Here is a 22,021-nt window from a genome sequence, read left to right as displayed (position 1 = left end):
TGGATCTGACGGGCAGCGAGGAGGACATGCCAGGCGGTCCTGGGGCACATAACCTACAGGACGCACCGAGTCGCTGTGACCACTCGTTAAGGAATCGCTGCAGTTAACGTATTTTTCCCTCAAGTAAATGGGGGGGAAAATAAGAAAAAAAGTGGAAGTGCAGCTGCCTGATAGTTTTGAATCTTGGCATTTCTTTATCAACTTAAGCCAAGCAAAGGCTTTTTCAATATACCTTTTCAAGTGCTTTTTTCCCCCCCAGTGCTGGAAAGTTATGTATTTTTTTTAAAGTACAGAACAATGGACTAATTGTACAGTGGTTTGCAGAAGGTGTTCTGTTTCTGTTGAAATGCTTACCCTACCCCCAAGGCATTTTCCATTATGTCATTGTACACAATTTGAGGCCTAAGTATAAATTGCTTCCCATCACCAAAGTGATACCCACTCCCCTCTTCCAAAAAAGGATTCCACTGATGGCCTGTAACTTCAGATCTACTTTATACAGTGATCTATCACAAAATAAGAAACGTGACCTTGATAAGATATAAGGTGGGGGGAGGGGGCAAAGCGTAACCTGAAATAAAAATTTAAAGGAACCCACTGCACTTAACAGAATTTCCTGGTGCTGGTGGGCAAGCACAGCTTCTCTCCATAGAGCCAGTGGGCATAGGGACACAGGGCCATGATGCCATGCTGTGAGATGCTAAAGCCCTACATGCCGCTGTCTCAATGGTGGTTTGAAACCCTGCATGTATAGCTTACACACACACACACACACACACACACACACACTCTTGAGATTTACTCTGCTATGCCTCATCTGGGAACCAATATTTCTCCCATTACCTCCACAAACCCAACGGCAATAGTTTCCATATCTATACTACTGTGATTCAAAAATGATGAATGCACACCTTATAAACATTACATCTGCATCAACTTTACTTCTGATTATAGTTTAGGTATAGTTGGAAGAGTGCAGAAGACTGAAATGCCAGCTGGGAAACCGACTCCTTTAAAATATTATGGCTTTCCAACAAGCTCAAACCAAGAATATATGATACTGGGTGAATCTTTCTTTTTGTTTTGCTGCTTTATGGTTTTTCTTTTTATCTGCCCAAACTAATCTATTGACAAGCACTCCCAATAGCTACTTGTGAAAAAGAGATTTTTAACTAAAGTTGAGATAGGTTTTATTTAATGAATGTAAAAACGTGGCTACCTTGCCTAAGAAAATGATGTCATGGTTTAGAAGACCGCTTGGAGTTGGAAGACTTTTACAGAAAAGTTATTACAGTCCTAAAGGAATCCAACCCAGGAAATCATGTGGGAACAACTATAAAACTGGGTCAACATTGGAGGCTAGTAGGTGAAAGCAAGCTGCTGCTTTTCAGGGTCAGATTCCTGGGAGATTTCTTTCATACATGTCACTGACACATGCACGCCGATCAGAGCAGCAGCCCACTTAACCAGAAAGACCCTGGACATCCTAGCCAGCCCCAAACTAGGTATCACCTGCACCTGCGCTCCGTACTCACTGCTGCGATCTCTCCTCTGAATCTTACTGGGTGCTGACGGATGATAATTCCTGACAAGCTTGGAAATCTGACCTCCAGGACTCGTGAAGCGTATACGAGATAAACAGCAAAACAGAATGGATGGGGCAGGCCTGCTTCTGGTAGTGGACTTGGTGGGTGTAAAAATGACCAAGCATTATGTTAAGGACTGTAGGTATATGATGTGCCTGAGTTGTCAACAAAAATAAGGTTGCATCAGGTTACTGCAAGGTAAAGCCTGATGTAAGGAGACCACAGGGGCGCGGCCAGCTCAAGAAGAAAAGCACCGAGGCTGTATCCAGAGCCTTAAATACAATCACACTTGGAAGCATGGTTTTACTTTTGGTAATCTACTCTCAGCTAAAAATGTAGCTGCATATAATTTTATGGATAGATATTTTACATGTGTATATGCACACACATGTATTTTGTGTATATCTATGTGCATACGCACACATAATTATATACATGTATGTGTACATATAATTTTATATGTATAGTTTGTAATTATTTTAAAATTATGTGCCTTAAAGAATAATATATACTTGTTATGAGAACGTTCACCGAAAAAACCCCCACCCACATAGGATATTACATTTTAAATGCAGGACTTCAACGAGGTTTTTAAAAAGGCATTAACTATATGCCAGAGCATAAATAAACATAAATAATGTCTTATTGAAAAAAAATAAAGGCTTACAACCTGCTGTAATTTGGAATCATATTATCATCCATAAATAAGGTAGGTCTCAAACACTTTTTATTGGGTGACCTTCTTTGAAAATATGCTGTAAGTCAAAAGTCTAATCTGATTTTTCTCAGAGAAATGCTGTCTAAGGGACCTGTGCCCCATCCTTATATCAGCATGAACATCCCATTTCACCAATTAGCACCTTTTCACTCTACATACAAAGCCAAATAAATAAAACAGGATAATTCTATGAAATTTTTAATATATTGCAACGGTCAGAATCTACTACAGAGTTTCTATTCAGAATCCTCTCATTGAACTTACAACTGCAAATCAGAAGTGCTCAGCAGGACACTGGGTTCACAGAGTATCACCTGTTTGCTTGTCCAGTTAACCATTCTGATGAGACACTTGAGAAGTTAGATCATCTATCACTTGACTTTTCAGAAATAGCAACTCAGGACATCTAGATGCTTCACTTTTTCTCACTTAACATTTCCTAACAGCGGAAAGCTCTCTAACTGTCCATCTGTCTAAAGTGACAGCTGAAGGCCTGCTGGGTCCTTGGTCAGCTACTCTGCCAACTTTCGTCACCTCAACCTGTAGATCTGGACGCCACTCAGAGGACGCCCTCCTTCCCAAAGGTGAGGACCCACCTTGCCTTCCACGGCCTGTCCGGTCCTCTGATCTTACCCTGGGCCTCTACTTCATAAAGGTAAAAAGATGCTTCCAAGATTTTGGCTGAATTGTGACCCAACCCGAAAGCATCAAGCTTTTGCAGGCAAACAAAATCAAATGCTTCTACACGTGAGCGGTAAACCCCAAGCGTCCCTTTGTTAAAGGGGTGGGTGGGTCACAGCAGGCTGTGGAGCATTGCTTTTTCCTGTAATGGCCCTTTTAGTAAATTCTTCAGGAACACCCATGAGGTGTGATTCTAAAGGAATGAGGCAGACCCCCCTCGCCCCCATGAATATACAAGCACACACAGGGCGGGCAAAAGTAGGTTTACAGTTGTGAGCACACGAAACAATTTATTCTCGTATGACTATTTATTGTATTGTTTTCCGTACAAACAGCTGTAGACCTACTTTTGCCCACCCCTGTAGATGCCCCAATAACTGTCATCTTCCAGTGCAATCCATTTTTGATGAAAACATGTATGGAGTTGTTGTGGTGAAGACAGTTTATACGACAGTAAGAAAATGAGTTCTGTTATTTCCAGCTGGGACTCCTTCCCCCCTCGGGAGAGGCCATTCATGTAAATGACACCACCTTTACTGGGAAGGCCTTGCAGCCTGGAGAGGCAGAGACCCTCTGTTTCTGGGCCAGGCTAATGCTGGAAGCCTTGGGGAGGCCTCTTGCCCCTCGGAAAGCAAACAAACCAAGTTTATTTGTGGCCTGCCCACCTGCTGAATGTGGGTATAATTGGCTGAGCAACATAAATAAATGTCAAGTCACCAGGGGTCAAAGAAGTCTATTCCAGTAAACACCTGAAAGTATCATTATTTATAACGAGGGCAAAATAAAGTGCTAGAATCCAGGTCTCCCTGAGCAGATTCTCTCTGGACTAAATGCAGCTACTGAGCATATAGTCAACATTTCCCAAAGTGTCATCCGTGGAACATAAGCTTAATGAATTGCTAACAGTGTTCCTTGAAAGGGTATGTGTGTGGGGGGTGTGGGGTGGGGGTTCCATTGGTCAAATGAGTTTGGGAAACACTGGATTAAATATGGTTCAACAGCTTACTTTACATTCAGAGCCTCTAACTGCACTGGGAATTCTCCAAGATGCTACAGGAAAGGTGTATCCACTTGGTCACATTACTGTTTCATGGTCATTTCTCTATAATCTAATTAGGGTGCTAAGTGCAAAATGCCTGGGCCTGAGCTCCAAAGTCACAGCCCCTCTACCGCATTTAAAGAAATATGGACTGTCTGGTGCCAACACTGCTCAAAATAAATTTTATCTAAAAGAGCTTCTTGGCTGGTCCTGAAGGGACAGTCAATACTAACAACATAATCACAACGTCAAGGGCTGTTAATAGCTATGGAGAAAATTTAGATTTCCTGGGATGGAGTATGTGGGGCTGAGTAGCTACACACACACACACACACACACAAGCACGCACGCACACAGGCATGCATGTGCCACATTTTCATTTTACCTGCATTTCTGTAAATGAAACCACATTCACTTACCACTCAGGACAGAGATCCAAGTTATCTTCCTCCTCTCACATCTAGTCTGCCCCTAAATCCTGTCAATCACACCTCTAAGGATTTATTCTCGTCAACTTACCTACTATCACGTCCCATGCCATGTCCCTCTTCCCTTGTGCCTGATGGCCCCGTCCTACTGAGGTCTGAGCGGCCCTAAAAGGGTCCTGGCTTTTCCATCTTCCACAGCTGCCTGCACATATGGGCCTGAGTACCTTTGCCTCCTCCTCCCTGCCACGGTCTCCTGGGGGAATTCTCACTCAAAGCTTCCCCTATCCCTGCCCCATTCCTCCCCTCCCACCATATACATATACATATACATATACATATACATATACATATACATATACTACTCATAATCTGCATCCATTATTACTTTATAGAGCTCTTTCATTTCTCTCCCATCCTTAATACTTGCACAGGGATTGAGACAGAAAATGCTCAGTACCTTTGAACACACGAAGAAAGGAATTAAAAAATAATTTTTAAAATGTGTTCATCAGAATACAACCTCCGAATTTGTAAACTCAGGCTAATGGGGAAAGGAAACATATGTGAGAATCAAGGACAAAAGAGACCCAGAGCCCTGAGGAAGCAAACACCAGCCCCTTGCTATGGCTCTGGAAAGTACAGCTTCCACACGTCTCCCATAAAGATGCATTTATCTACGTCCCAACTACCTGCAGTCACGGCATCTCCTCAGAAAGCCCAGGCATGACACTGGAGGCTTGCAATACCCTTTAAAGTGGTTATTAAATCCACTTCCCATGGTCACATGCCCAAGCTGATGGAAGAGGGAAAAAGAGCTGTCTGTCCTTGTTCCCTGGGCTGGGTGTTTAGTACCGTTCAGACCTGAAAGCCTCCTTTCTCTTTTGTAGGGTAGAGGTGTTTACCCATGTTGGTTCATTATTTAAACTGCCCATATAATAAAGTCAAGTATTTATTGTTTCAATCCCAAAATTCAAATCCAAACCGAGTTCTCTGTTATAGAGGCAAAAACAGAGCACAATTCTTGACGTCTCTCAGTACACACTATGGATGGTGTGTCTGGCTTCCAGGATTGGTAAATATTTACTGAACACCAACAGGGAGAAAAAAAAAGGGCAATCTTGCCCAATAGTTTCACCTCCACACAGGTTGTGGGTAGGTACAAGTCACCCCCATGTTTAACCTCCTTCTGTACAGGACAAAGCCACAGCTGGTGATCGGTATTCATCCTGAAACACAGCTTGTTTCCGTTCTTTTTCCTCCTTGCCCTAAATGGGATCCTAACCTAGTTGGGGAGGGGGATGCCATAAAGCACATTAGACAAATGTGGAATAGAGAGGTTAAGTATCATATAGATATTTTTTTAAAGGTACAGGCTGACAGCAAGGGGAAAAGAAATGTTACCTTCAATATCTTCGTAACAACTCCCAACCCTGGTAAATCAAGCAAACCCTCTCCCCCTCTCAGCTGGCACCATGACGTTCTCACAAGATCTCTAGGAGAAAAGCATTTCTGCTTTCCATCCGACAGAAGCAAAGGCACACACAGGTTACAGGCTGGCTCAGGACACTCAGGACCACAGGCGACAGGTAAGTCAGAAGTCACACCCTGAACCCGACCCAGCAGGATTTCACTCCAGAATGCCAGACACAGCGCACCCACCACAGGAGATCCAAGCGCCACGCTGCTCTCCACCGAGCTTCTAAAGCAGCACAGCACAGAGCAGAGGCCCGCAGGGTGAGACAGAAGCTGCGCGCAGAGGGAGGGGGAAGCAACAGAAACCATGGCTGAGGTGCTGGGGGCGCCTTGGTCAGAAGTGCATTCAGAGAATGGACACCCCAAATGGAAACACTGCACACAGCCCCCCGAAGCCACAGCGGGGGTTCGGGGTATCTGCCGCCGCCACCCCGCACTCCGAGGAGGGACCATCGGGAGGCGCTGGAGAGGCTCGTTTCCGACGCCTTAGGAATCGGTGGGTTTGGCGTAGCAAGGGATACCTGTATTTAGAGACACGGGAATACAAGACAGATCCTGACCTGTTTCCTTCTATTTCCAACTGAGAATTACTGGGCACCTTCTCCACGTTACACCTGCGGTAGAGTAGAAAGAACACTCGCGTCAGAAGACCTGGGTCCCCGTCCGGCCTGGCTCCTGCCTCCTAGGTTGGGTCATTCATTTCACTCTCCACGGCTCAGTTGCCTCACCTACCTGCCTTGCCCACCTCACGGGAAGGTTGGGAAGACCACACGGGGTTACGTTTGGAACATCATTCTGAAAAAATATATACTTCTTCAGAAATGGGGGGAAAGAGGATTTTCTAACTTCTTTGGGACTTTTCCAGCTTCCAGCTTCTCTCAAACACGGAAATGCCTACTACTTGGTCCCATTTCTCTCCACACATGTTCTGTGTGGCCTTTAGGACGCACACTCCATCCACTGTTCCGGAAGCAGAGGGAGACCTGAGGAAAGCAGCTTTAGCTTAGCCCAGTCTAGCTCCTCATTGGCAAACGGGGCTAATACTTACCTCGGAAAGCTGTCCCGAACACTGAACAGAGGCCGAAGTTGGTTACGGCACCAGCACAGAGAGGGAGCCTCAAACAACTGCCAACCCCGGATTCTGAACCTCATCTAGGGAGTGGGTTCTACTTCTCAGAACTCCATTCCATTCCAACAGCTCACGGAGCCAATGACCCTCAACTGGGAAGGACCAGAAAGAAGCACCTGGGGTCTTTAGTCCTTTCTGGGGGTTCCAGGGAGCCTCTTCCGTTGAGGATTGGGAAACTGCTGTGCTTGTGTCCCTTTGTGTGGGGGCAGAGAAGTAGCTGACAGGTGTGACAAGTCTTGAGAAAACCCCCCGCCCCAGCAAGATCTTACCCTGGGCGCCCTTTGGCCCACACGGCCCAAGCATGGCCACTTAGACATCCCTCCTTAGAGCCGCTGCCAGTGCGGCCCTAGGGGAGGAGGCCTTGCCGAGCGGCAAAGCCCAGACAGAGAAACGCAGGAGCAGTGCAGGCTATGGAGAAGTAGCTGGAATGTCTGAAACAGAAGGGGTGGCAGACCGTCTTTCCCAGGGTAGAGGTTTGACCATCAGGCAGGCTACTGAAATGTTCAATGGGAAGCTGTTGAAAGTTCTTAAGTGACAGTGTGATGTGCTCAGATAAGTATCCAGGAGGAAGGCAGAATGACGGGCAGACTGGAGACGGGGAACACAGGCAGGACACGCTGTCCCAGACCAGGCCAGGCCAGTGATGGGAGGGGTCCGAGGAAGACAGTGCACCAGGAGGCAGAGGAGGGGTGCGCTGGGGAGATGCGTGTGTGTGCGCGCGTGTGCGTGGAGGAAACTTGGTATCTGAGTGCATGTTAGGAGTAAGTTACGGAATGGGAAATGCTTTCAACATTGCACTTTGGGGATATTGAATTGATGACGGTGTTAGCCAAGGGGATACAGAAGCCATAATAGACTGTGCCGCCTCCGAAAGTGTAAGAGTGAAGGCAGAGAAACCTGCAAATGACAAATACTGTCTGAGACATTCTACAGACCACAATGCGGATCGTTTGAGGAGAGATGGGCATGGTTCTGCGGTTTGAGAGTATCAGAAGTGACAGCTCACTGGGTATGTGAGGCTCTGAACAAAGGAAATCCCGGCAGAGTAATTTTAAATGGGGCTGGTAAGGAGCACCTGGGGACAGACCTACCCAGCAGGTCAGCAGTCTGACTGGCTTGGGGCAAAAAAAGTACAAACAAACAAAAACCCCAAAGCGACAAAAAAGAGTATTACCTAATGGTATGGATTTGGCTTTAAGAATGTATTTACTTCAAGTGTATTTTAAAAAGACAACATGAACTGGTATGAACAGTCTATCTCATGAAGCCTCGGGATGAAGGTCAACTCGGGAAAGCCTTTCACACAGCAAGCGCCTAAATGCACTCCAGGTAAAGCACTTTGGAGAAAAATCTTGGAACAATGCAATGCTTTTTAATAAGAGTCCATCCCTTCTGAAGAATGAGTGGACTACCTGTGAGCCTTCAAAACAGCAGTCAGCTTTACTCAAAATGAGATGCTAACTAATGCCTTTTCAGCATATATAGGAATTACATGAGTACATATATATCACTTTCCACCTAAACGTGACCATAAACATGAGATGTCATTGTAGCCTCATATAATGAACTGACATGACCCCCCACCCCCCTTTCCCTGAATTCCCCAGTCCACTGCCTGTTCAGTAACATGGGCTACGAGGGCCATCCCACCACATGGTGAGCCCATGGAGGACAGCAGGCACCTCTGGCCCTGTTGAGCAGTGCAGGGCTGGAAATGAGGGGGGGGAGGGGGAATGCAATAAATGAATGGATGATTTTCTACAACGTGAAAAGAGCTAGGTAGGACTCACAACAAGCTAAGGCTTGCCACCTTCTTAGATAGAATCAGGGCTTACTAAAACAAGGGGCAAGAAGACAGTCCATGTTCAGGAAAGAGAGCAGAGCCTGAGGAGCCCTAAGGAGAGAGAAGCCCTGCGGTTGTCACCCCTGCCACTCTACCATGTACCAGGGCTGAGTCCAATCAGATAGGCCGGGCAGATACTGCCCGCCTTTCCCACTGCTTCCCTGTGCGCTTTCTCAAAGCTGGTGGACCTCAAGTCCAAACCCTTCGCAACCACAGGCCCAGGCCTCACCAAATACTCCTGCTACAAGTCTTCAAACAATTGATGGAGGGAGGAGGTGACAATGACCTCATCTGCGGATTCCAGGTTCTTTGGGAAGGAGAACAATGCTCGGATTTGAAAGCAAGGCATAATAAAGGCTGAACAAAAGCCACTGATAAGGAGAGTGGATAGAAAGCGTACAGAGACGCTTCAGATGTGTTCAAGTGTCCAGTTGCAAACTAATTACATCCTGAGACAGCGTGTGTAGGTTGCTTCTGCTAATAATGGTTAAGAGACCAGAGAACAGAAATGGAATCAGAAGAATCGAGATAAGCAAATGTCCCCATTTCAAAAGGAGAAAAGGAACTGGAGACTGCTCTGCTTGAAGTGTACCCTTGCTAAAAACTTAGTAGAAATTATTCAGATGCCACCGGGCTATTTAGAGAAGATAAATAATACCATTAAGGAGCAGTAGGGGGTCTCTTAGAAAAAGCCATGGCAAGCGAACCTCATTTCCTTCTTTCAGCGGGGATTCTTAGTGGATAGATTGGAGAGGCCATACGTGTGTATGTCTTGGTTTTAGCCCTTCTAGATAACCTTGAGAAAGGAGAGATAAGTGTGGGTGACATAATAGCATGGTCATGTGAGTTCACAGGTGGCTAATCAACTCTAAGGATTGCTGGTTAATAAATTCATGTCAACCTGAGTGATTTTCAGGGGCATGATATAGAGACCTGTCCTTTGCCTGTTAGCAATTTTTCAGCAATAGTCTACAGCAGTGATCGGCAAACTGCGGCTCGTGAGCCACATGCGGCTCTTTGGCCCCTTGAGTGTGGCCACGAAGTTTCAATCGCACTGTATGTGCGCGCCCGCACGTGGTATTTTGTGGAAGAGCCACATTCAAGGGGACGCAGTTTGCCGACCACTGGTCTATAGCAAATCTTCAGATGACCAATAAAACTTAGGAAGACAAGGAAGTAAACTTGATTTTTTTTAAAGGCACAAAAATTCAGAGTTCTATCAGTAGACTAGAATGAGTAAACGAAAAAATCAATTAATTGGAACTGCACGGGGATAAGAATAATATCAGTAGATGCAGGTTCAAAAAAAAAAAAAAGAAAGAAAAAGAAAAGAAAAAAGAAATACAGCATTCCAGTGAGAGAAGAGCTATCTGCATGTTTGGGGGAGGAGGAGTTTTTCCAACAAGTCACATGTTCACCGTGAGTTAACTCTGTGTCAAAGTTGCTGGAAGAAGTTAACACACTCTTGAGTTATGTTAACAGAATCCTGGTGTTCAGAATAAGAAAGCTAACCAGCCTGCAATGAGCACGCAGAATACATGTGAAGTTCCGGGTGCCGCGTTTCAAATGCGACACTAAGAAAGCGGATGTGCTGAAAGCCGGGACCAGGGTGGTGCAAGTCTAGGTCCCTCCGGAGAGCAGGGTGAGGTGTGTCAGCCTGAAGAAGGATGTCCTGGGGTGAATGTGTTTACAGATGTTGTAAAGGACATTTCTTAGACTCTCTGAAGGTCTAAGTAGAACAAACAGCTAGAAGTCAGGGGACTGAATCCATCTTACTGAAGGAAATGGGTGTTGTGTTCAGAGGTGGCCTGTCTCCTAACACTGGAGCTAACGCTGGGCATGTCCACGCTGAGGCTGGACGACAGTCAGCCAGAGGTTCGGGGACACAGATGGGTTGTGGGAAGTTGGACCAGGTAGAGAGAAAACCTCTTCCAACATTAAGAATCGCTCTAGGAATCTCTCTTTATTCAGGTTAACACTATAAGTCACATCTCTAGACTTGGAATAGCTCTACCTGCCCCTACTCTTCAGCATTGTATTCGACATCTCATCCCGGGGACAATGTTTATAGGGTACAGATGCAAATCAGGTTGAATTCATTTTCAAAGAAATAGTCTTAGGATAAATATCACATAAACTGAGAATATGGTTTTAGAAGTCTCCTACATAAACAGAAAACAAAGCACGCTTAACAAGTCAGAGCAAAGCCTTCTGATACTACTCGACAGAGTTTTCTGTTTGGGGAAATAGAACGGTGGGGCGGTGGGAACGGGGAGCAGCAGGCCAGCGCTGCCTCTGACAGCAATCACTGCAGGAAGCCTTTACAATGACGAACCACACAACATTGGCTCTTTGGGGTGACATTTTAAAATGAGACCTGGTGCTCAAAACAAAGGCAGTCAATAGATGCGTACATCATCCTAGTCCTTTATTTAAAAGAAGATACATCTGTCCCAGAATCATGGAAGAAGGTTGGGGGTGGGGTGGGGAGAACTGTCTCACGAGAGAGAATTAGTTCTTATATATCAATTAAATATAGATGGCAGGTCTGACTTACTACCCTGCTATTCTGCACCTGATAGAGCTCTAACGTGGACTGGGGTGACGGGAGGCAGGTTAGCACAGGTGGCACTTCCTTCCCAGGCAGGTTCAGTTACTATATTAGTAGCTGACTTTAAGGGTGCAAAAATCTGAGCACATGGAGAGGTACGTTTCCCAGCAGCGTTTTCTAAATCCAACCAAAAATATGACAACATATCTAATTACAGCCCTCCTAATTTGAGTGCCTCCTACTTGAGCACCAAGTTTGGTAAGAGAAATAAAAAATATAAATAGACTAAGTGCTTTTTCTAGAGGGTTACTAACATGAAATATACATGAGACATGCAGTGGTGGGAAATTTCGTGCATATTCCCCAGAATCTACCTAAAACGTGGGAGCTAACAGAATGGATCTTAGAGGAGTTCCTTTTCAAAGGAAGGTAAAATAAATAAATAAAACCAGAGGATGTGTGTGGGGGGGAAATACTCAATGCCTGCATGCTGAAGACTTAAATATCCTTCCTTCCACTACCATACAACTAAAGACTTGCTCAATAACCAGTCCCGCAGAAAGTGTGTTTTCGGGAAATAAAAAGATGGGAAGTCTGTCAGCAAGGACACTGACTTTATCGTGCGCCGAGCTTCATTCACCCACCCCTGTGATTCCTTATACATAGTCTGAAGGGCTAATTATTACTTATTAAACTGTCCAAAAACCTTGGGTTGTATTCACTCATCAAATCCTCGTAATGCCTCTAGAGGCAGGTGAGTAATTATTCCATTTTGTGGATAAGAAAAGTGAGGCTCAGGGAGGTTAAGTAAATTGCTCACCCCCCCACCGTGCACCCCGAAATGCTAGAGTTAGAATTCAAACACAGGTAGTTAAATTAGAATGTTTTTATCTTTCTTATTGAGCCACAAAGTGTTCTTAATTTGTTGTAAATGTTATCCTTTTGTATATGGTGAAAATATCATATAGCATATCTTGTAGACTGTTTTTTAAAAATCTCTAGAAGTTCTAAATTTTGATGTAGTCAGATTTGAAAACTATTTTCTTAATTTATCTTTTTTACCTTTTACATTTAGGTTTTAAATCCAACGGGCCCTCACTTTATCTGTTTAGATATGAAACAAGACAGGAGCTTGTGGTCTAAACTACTGCACTATGCCTAGCTGACTTTTAAGTGACCTAACCTTATACACCTCTGTATTCTGGGCAGTTTCTAGGAAAGTGGTCAGTCCACAGCCATGGATATCCTTAAATCACAAACTCCAAAGGCTATGGAGCCAGCAGGTGACATAAAGGAGTGGAGGGGCCAGGTGTGAAAAGCATGATGCTACATGGTAATGGACACTCCTACTGGAGGAGTGAAAGTCCCTGATGCGACGGGGACTGCGACAAACCAGAGCATGACAGCCCGCAGAGGTGGCAGCCACTTCTTCACCCCGAGCAGCTGTTGCCAAAGGGAAAATTGGGTAGATTGCTGCTAGATATTTAGGTTTTCCAAAAAGGGGGGGGGGTGAAACAACAACAACGACCTCTCAAGTTTTATTTTAAAAAAGCTCGCTAATTTAATGTTTGCTTTTTAATTTTTTAAAAAACTACATGAAATATGAAAGAAAACCATCTGTGGTCCACCGGCTGGTGACCTCTTTCATGCCATGAAGCAGGAGACAGACATCCCTGGAATACCAGGCCTGGCACCGAGCCTCCCAGGACTTTCTTGGCTGTTCTAAGCGCTACAGCAGCCCTAACCTCACGCACAGCAGGTAATGACCCAGATGCCTGTCAGAGACCCAGGCACACCTGGTCAGAGACACAGGCATTTTGCTCTCCTGTGACAAAGGGCAAGAAGAGTTAGAAGTATATGCAGAGGGATACTCCCCCCCCTTTTTTTTTCTTTAAGCCAGGGGCTGATAAAATGAGCCGCCATAGTCCAAGCTGGCTTCCTGGATGGAAACTGTTCCTGCCTCCGGCAAACCTACCCATCGGGCTGAGGATAGATAGAAACTTGACAGAGTTACTGACTCTTGGTTTACAAGGAAGTTTGCTGTTCACTGTAGTAAAAGAACAGACTTCTGGCCAAATTTTCCTCCCTGAATTGCTGTCACTCCCCTGTGTCAAGGAGTAGCTCACCCAGACCCAATATAATGGGCTGTCCCCCTTGAAGCTACTTCAGAATTCTGTGAAAAAAGGGGAGGGTAGTAAAAATAGGAAGCGGGGGACCAACAAGACCTGGTTGGTAAAGGGGGGCAAGTTATTCTCACCCTTCACACACACCTCCTCCCACTCACTCACTCGTCACCATTTCTGAAAACTCCTAATAAATAATATAATAAAAACTTAACAATAAAACCCCATGGTTGAAAGTTTCTTGCTTTTGTGACTATTTAATCTTTATAATGACATTCTCTCCCTGGTATAACACATTCACTAAAATCACAATGAAAAACTAAAATCACAACTTAGTTATTCGTTTTAAAACTTTCAGGAATACAGAGCAACACTAGTTAATGTAAAAAATATATATAATATATATATGTAACTAAAAATGATTAATACCATATGCAATTTAGAGAAATGTTTGTTTTGTTTCCTATCAATTTTTTCCATCAAAATGACATGTAATCGTCCCATTCACATGCTTAGCAACTGGAAACCAAATCATCTAACCAGAATGTAGTCTAACTAGATTACCTACTGTAGCGAGCTGACACCCTAAAACACCTTTGCTTTGGTTTTCAAATAATTGTTCATTGTTTAAAATGGTCTGGGGATAGTGTCCAGGACAGATTTCTCAAAATTCACATTCAAAAGTTCCATGAAAAAGAGGCAAAGTTTTTTCCACGCTGTCTATATAGTATTAGGGGGGAGAAGAAGATGGCTCAAGCAAGTGCTCAGACAAGACGGTCAAGGGTGTTTGGAGGAAAGAAGGACCCGTAACTTCGATGAAGCACATGTTTGGTTGTAAACAGTCTTAACATGAAATATTTACCTTAAATATGCTAGGACTGTTCTTTCTCTAACAACTCAAACCAGAAGTATAATTTCACTCTATTGTTTCAATCCTTCCACATCCCTGATGGTATTTCAGAGAGCCCTAAGAATCCTTCTCCAGTTCAGATTTCCTTCGTTTTGTAATCTAAACTCCTGCTTCCCAAACAGCCATCAAACATCATACGGGACAGCAGTAGTGGCCATTTTGAACACACCTTTAAGTGAAAGCCACAAAACACTAAGTAGAAAGCATGCACCAGGCCCAGTGCACACCTGGGTAACGCCTGCTCTGACGTGGCCTCGCGGGGGTGGGGTCGCGGTGAAGATGACCAAGGGGAAGGGGAGAGGCACTCACCTGTCTTTGTAGTTGATCACAGTATCGATGATGGCATTCATCTGCTTTGTCAGTTTGGGGGGGTTTGGTGACAATTTCTCTGCGGGAGGGCGACCTCGTCTCTTCTTAGCTTTTTCCACATCTTCTTTTGCGGGATCTTTATCCACATTTCTTCGTCTTTTTCGTTTCTTAAGCCGTACTTCCTCTTCCATTTCTTCCAAATTGCCGTCTTCAATGGCCTGTTACAAGGGAATGAAGGAGAAAAATTCAAGACAAGAGGATAACCAATATATATACACACACACAGAATTTGAATTAATTAGACTAAAATGAAACAAACTAACCAAAAAATAAAAGTTAACAGCAATCAGTGGAGTAGGAAGAAAAAGGGAAGACCACCATATCGAATAAAACGCATCTTTAACCCAAGTCTGTTTCATGAGCAAAATATGTTGAAGGCCTGAAACACTAATAGTAAAGAAGACTATGACAAATACGAGAAGATCTGTACATTTAGGTGTTTAAGATAACTGAATCCAACTGAAATTGTGTCTCAATAAAAGAAAAAGACCTTAACTGTCTCATTACTGTAAGGGAGGAAAAGATATAATTAAAAAAAAGGGGATGAGTGAAGAAAAAAATATTCCTTAAGAATACATCCTTACCATCATATAAGCATTGACCATTTCTTTTTTAAAATTTTTACATCAATGTATGCATGATTCACAACATAAATCAAAATTGCATCCAGATTTTTGTTCTCACGTAGCCATTTGTAAACAAGGAAACAGAGAAGTACAAAGCCACATTCCTTTGTAAAGGCACTTAAATCATCCGATGAAGAACACACACACTCACAAACAACAAACACTTTTTTCCAATTACCTGCCAACGCTTGCTTTAAACCAGAGCCAGCAGCACTAATGCAGAGAGATAATAAAATAGCTATAAAAACAACCAGGCATAAAAGAAACCTGTTCATAAATGGCTAAAAGATCCATGTGACAGACCCAGAAGTTTAAACTTTTTTCCCCCTGGTAAATCTCAAAACTTAAGAAAAACAGAGGTGGGAGGGGTGGGGGGAGAGAAGGGGGGATGCAAAAGAAAAAACAAAAGCCCAAACCACAACAGATAAGAGTATTTAACCACAGAAAGAAAAATATTTTTTAAAACCTTTAAATTATATTTTAAGATTGCCTTCTCACACAAAATAACTGATGTTGTTATTTGTTCCTCCTGCCTCTCAATATTGCCTCCAGTATGCAAATGCTAATCAATCCTTTCGAGAAGCTGAAAGAGCTCTAATCATAAGGCAATTACCTTCATTTCTCCACAGCACCAAACATGGCTAATATTTATGATCATGTGAGTATAACAATCAATATAAAGAGTGATTACAGCTCAGACATAATTTCTTTCACTTGTGTACAATGCCTCCTGAAGAAGAAAGGTTTTTGTGAAGAAAACCTGGTGCAGAACACACAACAACCTGGCATGTTAAAAAATGCCTGTGGCATTTACAATATGTTTTCTATGCATCTCCCAATGTGCAAACCCATAGAAGCAACATGCACACAGACAGTCCGAGCCCAGGCCTTAATAATCAAAAGACAATTTCTATCACGATCCTACAATGTTCAGATAACCACGATGAAGAAGGCGAGATCTGATGAATTATGAGGAAAAAGAAAAAAAGCTCCACATCATTTCATTAATATTCATTTGCCTAAAAGCAGGACACCCACTATACAGCTAAACACACTGCAGCTAAGCAAAGATTAAGAAAAGGAAATTGTCCCGCAAATCTTGGTGGCTGAACATGCTAATAATAAATACAGCATGCAAGGCTGTCAACAGTTAATGGTATTGCTCTCAAGCACCCAGTTGCACACAGAAATACAGAGAACACCGGCTTTTGATGTGTTACACACCTACACATGCCTGGGATGTAGTTCTACTGAATCTTCAAGACGGCAACGAAAAAGGATATTTACCTTACCACTATCAGCAGGCCGGCTATCGGAAATCACAGTTAGTGGGGATAAAATTAACAAGCCAGCAAAGCAGCGAGCTGCTAGTCTCTTCATCAGCTGATCAGGAAAAAAAAGAGAGCTGGGAAAGGCTATGTTTTCATATACAAGTAATTTTATTTTACTGAAAATTTAATACTGAAAGGATTGTGGATACTCAAATCTGCTGTTTCATTCTCCCTACTACAAGGCCCGAAGCCTTCCTCCTTCAGCCTGTTTTAATATTGACAACTACTTATCATATTTTTTTCTCCTCTTATTATTTCAGGCAGCAGAATTAAAGATTTTTTAGCTTGGGCGGTTTCTGATTCTTACTTGCATTTTAACAATTAAGCTGATAAGGAAACAAATTAATATTCAAATCTACTTTCAAAAATTAAAACAAGGTATGCTTCTTTTTGGTATTTGAAACCTCATTTTAGTGTTTTTCATAAAACAAGCTGCATGGTTTTGGAGCAGTCTAAGATGATTTTTTTTAATAAAGGAATTTCTTTTTCATTAAATGCATGTCAGTAAAAGCAATGTGCATGTTCTCAAGTATAAATATTTTAATAAAATATGTTATTCTGTTCTTTAAAGAAAACCCTGAACAACTGTGACACTTCACTTTCAGTTTCATGCTGTAAAATTTTTCATTGTTTTTCTTTTCAGTGGGATAAATGAAGAGGGGGAAGTTGTGAAAGAGTATTTCTACTCTCACCCCCCCCCCCTTAACTTTGCAAAAAAAAAAGGGGGGGGGACAAAGCATAAGCTAGTGATAGTTGGACTGTTAAATCTCTAAATCTAAGTAGCTAAAAAGCAAAAACAATTTAAACTACAAAAAGAACTAGTAAAATAATTTTTATTACAATTGCTAATACATGCAGATTCTTATTAAATTTAGGTTTTGGAATCACATGGAAACACACAAAGTACTGACCATTATTCCCCTTAAAGTAAGGCTTTTATGCAGGAATGCAGACAGCTACAAACATCCTTCCCTCCTCCCCCAAGACCCCAAACACATCCATATGCAGTGCTTGTTGTAGAGGGATTTCCAAGGGTCTTGTTCTAATGGAAATCAATTCTCTAAATTATTTCCCGGTGCTTTTAGCACTTAAAGGAGTGGAGTAAGATTACTCCTACATGTAAGTAAAATTATCCTTGGACATTTAAAACTGTTCTTTAATTTTAAAAAATTACTTATTCCACTGGCTACACTGACTCAACTCAGTGCTAAGGGGGGGAGGGGGGGCCACAAAAAGAAAACTTGCTACACAATGCTAAAGCACTACCCCCGAAAGATTTCCCTCCCAAACCTTTTACCAGCACAATAATGAAATAAATCACAGAAGCAAACCCCCAGTTTCCGACTGGTGACGTGTTGCGCAAGAGTGCGAGCCCTAATTCAACATACAGACGGCTCCCATGCCGAACTGCCTCTAGATTTAATGAAGTGAATAGGAAGGAAGTCGGGGGAAAAAAAGTGTACAAATAAGAAATTAACACTTTCCTGCCCTACGCAAACGGCGAGCTACAACTACAGCGAAGTTTGGTGAGGCGCTTCTTTCCTTAAAGGCGCACTGCACCCTCCTGGCTCCGGATGTCACTAAAAAAACCCTTCTGGTGATTAAAAAAAAAAAAAAAAAGCCCAGCCAACTTAAAACAGTGAAGCATATTTCAGCCTGCGTTTTTCCTGAATGGAGCTGGGAATTACTCCTTCCTCCACTGGATGGCAACCTTTTTTCCCCCTCCCTTCTTTCTTTCTTTCTTTAAGAAAAAAAAATAATTTTTTTTTTTTAAGAATACATTTTCCTGACAGGCCAGGCAAGACCACGATGCGGACGGGCTCCTTCTTCAGCTAGCTCGTAAGGAAGCGGCGTGCAGGCTGACAACGCAGGAGAGGAGGTGCCGGAGCAGCTGCGCTAGAGGAGCCGCTCTGCAGCCCGAGAGCACATGGCAGAGCGGGGTCGGCCGCACGTGGGTCGGGCCGGGTCCCCGGACACACAGCATGTCTTTCAGGGAGAGGCGGAGGGTGCGGAGGGCCGGCATGATCCCCGCTCCTCTCGGCCCGCGCGCGGGGTACCGAGGCGCTAGGACACCCGACTTCGCCGCAGCCCGATGCCGGACCGCGAGTAGGTACCGGGGACGAGCAAACAAAAGCCAGGAGCCGGCGCGGCGCATTGTTTCCCCGCGGCTGCCTCCCCCTCGGCGGCTCCCCAGCCCACGCAGCGTGGCACGGCCCTCTCGGCGGAACAGACCATCTCGGGGAAAACGGGAAGGGGCTACCCGCAGGCGGCTAGACAATGACTGCCTGGGAAACGTCTCGGCTAGGAAAAGGGGAAGGGAGCGTTGTAATGCTTCAGTCTGAGGGTGAACATCACGTTTCTGCCCACCGACACGTTCTCTTTCTCTGTCCACGAGGATTGGGGGGGGGGGTCCTCTCCACTGAGAAACTCTAGGATTGCAGAAGAGCTGGATGCTACTGGGGTGGAGGTGGGGCTAGCGTGCAGGGCTAAGCATGAGAGAATTGGGTCATGTCAGTACCAGCACTTCCTGGGGACCACTCACGTCACTAAACTTGATTCCATTATTTGGGGAGCTTAGACTTCCCTCAAGTCCCCATGAGACCCCAGATGCCAGTAAGTACAGGTAATGATCCTCCAAACCACCACAACTGCAGCAACAACAACAGAAAGTGGGATTTTGCCCTGGTCGGTGTGCTCAGTGGTTAGAGCGTCAGCCCACACACCGAAGGGACTCGGGTTCGATTCCAGTCAAGGGCACATACCTGGGTTGCAGGTTCTATCCCCCAGCCAGCTCGGAGTGCGTGTGGAGGCAACCAATTGATGTCTCTCACGTCCACGTTTCTTTCTCTTTCGCTGTCTCCTTCCCTCCCTTCCATCTTGACAAAATCAATGGGAAAAAATATCCTCAGGTGAGGATTAACAAAAACAAAGTGGAATTTTAAAGAAAATTTAACATTTCATGTATGAGAAACTTTCTTATAATAGGAATATTTAAAAACAACAAAAAAAAATTGAACATGGAATTCTTGCTCAAAATGGCATCATTTTAAGCACTTGGTTTCATAAAGACTGCAGCCCTTCGGATACAGAATTTCAAACTCACGGCTTTGGACAATTAAGTTTTGATTATTACCATCCCCCAAAGCAACCTATTTGAAAAGGATGCATGAAATCAAATTCCCTCAGGTGAAATAAACCAGACACATACAGGCAAATGTTGTCTGACTGCACTTGTATGAGAAAGGAGAAGAGTGGTTACCAAGGGTTAAATGGAGGGGGGGGTGCAGTTATTGATTATTGAGGACAGAATTTCCGTTTGGAATGATGAAAAGGTTCTGGAGTGGGCAGTGGTGATGGTTGTATAACAACGTGCTTAAATGTACACACAAGTTTTATGTGCATTTTACCACAACAATAAAAAAAAAGTCCCTGGAAAGAAATCAAATTCTCTAAATATTATTGGGGGGGGGGGACCAACAACTGCGGGTTCATACTTGTTCCTACCACCTCAACACATGGCACACAATACTAGTGACATTTTGCTAGCTTTCCTCCCAAACTCAAACCTTACAGTATTTCAACAGGTAGCATGTTCATTCTTGCCCTGGCCAAAGACTAGAAACCTTTTAAAAAATCCCTATTCTTTCAAATGTTAATAAGGAGATAGCCACAATGTAAGAAAATACTTGTATATAGAACATAACTATCCATAAACATTTTTAATTGATGTTTTTAAAAATTTTTTAAATTGATCTTAGAGACAGCAAGGGAGAGACACACATCGACGTGAGAGAGAAACATCAATAGGTTGCCTCCTGTGTGTGCTCCGACTAGGGATCAAACCTGCAACCTGAGTATGTTCCCTGACCTGGGAATCGAACCTGCCCCCTTTTGGTGCATGAGACAACATTCCAAACAACTGAGCCACACCGGCCAGGGCTCATAAACTTTATTTTTATAATTTTGTTAACAATGTGAATAAAAAATATTTAAGAAAAGAGACAAGTCAAGCTGAAGGCTAAAGATTTTTTTCAGTGTATTATTTTCTTCTTTTTCTCAGCAGTACAATTAAAACTGATGACATTTTAATTCAATAGACTTTCATTCCCTCACTCATTTGCCAGGCAACTCAGATGCCAACTGCACTCCCAGCTCTCCCTGAGTGGGGACTGAACTGAACTGTCCAATGCTGCCCATGCAGGGGAAGCGGATGGAGTCTCAGTTTAACAGGATGTCTGTCTGGTACAGTGAGCTTCTCAGTTTCTTGTTCAACTTTTGCAAAAAACGGACCAAGCCTCTCTCTTCCCCCGATGACATAAGGAAGCTACATATGGACACCCAAGGGGGAAATGGGGAAGGGGCCACGGCTCATCCAAATGAGAAGAGGCAAATCAGCACATGCCAGGTAAAAGCAGTCTGGGGCTGGGAGGAGGAAAAAGGCGTAGGGAGGATAGAAATCATTTCAGCCACAAGATCGCTAAGAACCCCGAGGGTATCTTGGGCAGCATTCAGTCAATGCTGTATTCAGAGAATGCCTTCCGGATTTAGCAGATAGTGGCCACCCCAAACATCCGACGCAGTCACATCACAATCTAGTGACACCTTTGTTCTCACATGAGGCCAGCACTATGGGGCTGGGAGGAGGAAAAAGGCGTAGGGAGGATAGAAATCATTTCAGCCACAAGATCGCTAAGAACCCCGAGGGTATCTTGGGCAGCATTCAGTCAATGCTGTATTCAGAGAATGCCTTCCGGATTTAGCAGATAGTGGCCACCCCAAACATCCGACGCAGTCACATCACAATCTAGTGACACCTTTGTTCTCACATGAGGCCAGCACTATGCTCCTGCTCCCTTGGGTGGTCTCATTAAAGAACCGGGTGGAATCTGAGGCCCTCAAAGAGGCTCAGGAAACAATGGGAACTTCAAAGAAATGCAGTCCTGTCTTCCTATCCTGAGACCAGTTATCCAGCTCCTGTCAACTCAACACTGACAGAAATCTACCTGCTTGTCTCTTGAGCAGGGCTTCTCAGAGAGGCCTGGGCCACCTCGGGACTTCAGGATTCTTAGGACATGAAGACATGCCGGCATGGCTCAGTGGTTGAGGGTTGACCTATGACCCAGGAGGTTACAGTTCAAGTCCCAGTCAGGGCATATGCCCGGGTTGTAGGCTTGGTCCCCAGTGTGGGGCTTGCAGGAGGCAGCCAATTAATGA

The 22,021-nt window shown here is 44.0% G+C and overlaps 1 protein-coding gene across 1 annotated transcript in view; it reads right to left on the bottom strand.

Annotated features, from left to right (window-relative positions):
- The window catches only part of SMARCA2 (SWI/SNF related, matrix associated, actin dependent regulator of chromatin, subfamily a, member 2), a 167,559-nt gene that overhangs the window by 13,537 nt on the left and 132,001 nt on the right, over positions 1 to 22,021 (bottom strand). The window contains exons 26-27 of the mRNA XM_014460338.2: positions 14,791 to 15,008; positions 6,486 to 6,539 (exon numbers count right to left, since the gene is read on the bottom strand). Of these exons, the coding sequence (XP_014315824.1) occupies positions 6,486 to 6,539; positions 14,791 to 15,008 (272 nt within the window). The remainder of the gene's footprint in view (positions 1 to 6,485; positions 6,540 to 14,790; positions 15,009 to 22,021) is intronic.

Source organism: Myotis lucifugus, unplaced genomic scaffold (assembly GCF_000147115.1).
Source record: "Myotis lucifugus unplaced genomic scaffold, Myoluc2.0 scaffold_130, whole genome shotgun sequence".
Taxonomy (NCBI): Eukaryota; Metazoa; Chordata; class Mammalia; order Chiroptera; family Vespertilionidae; genus Myotis; species Myotis lucifugus.
Note: the sequence above shows the minus strand (reverse complement) of the source record. Positions and strands in the feature narration are given on the sequence as shown.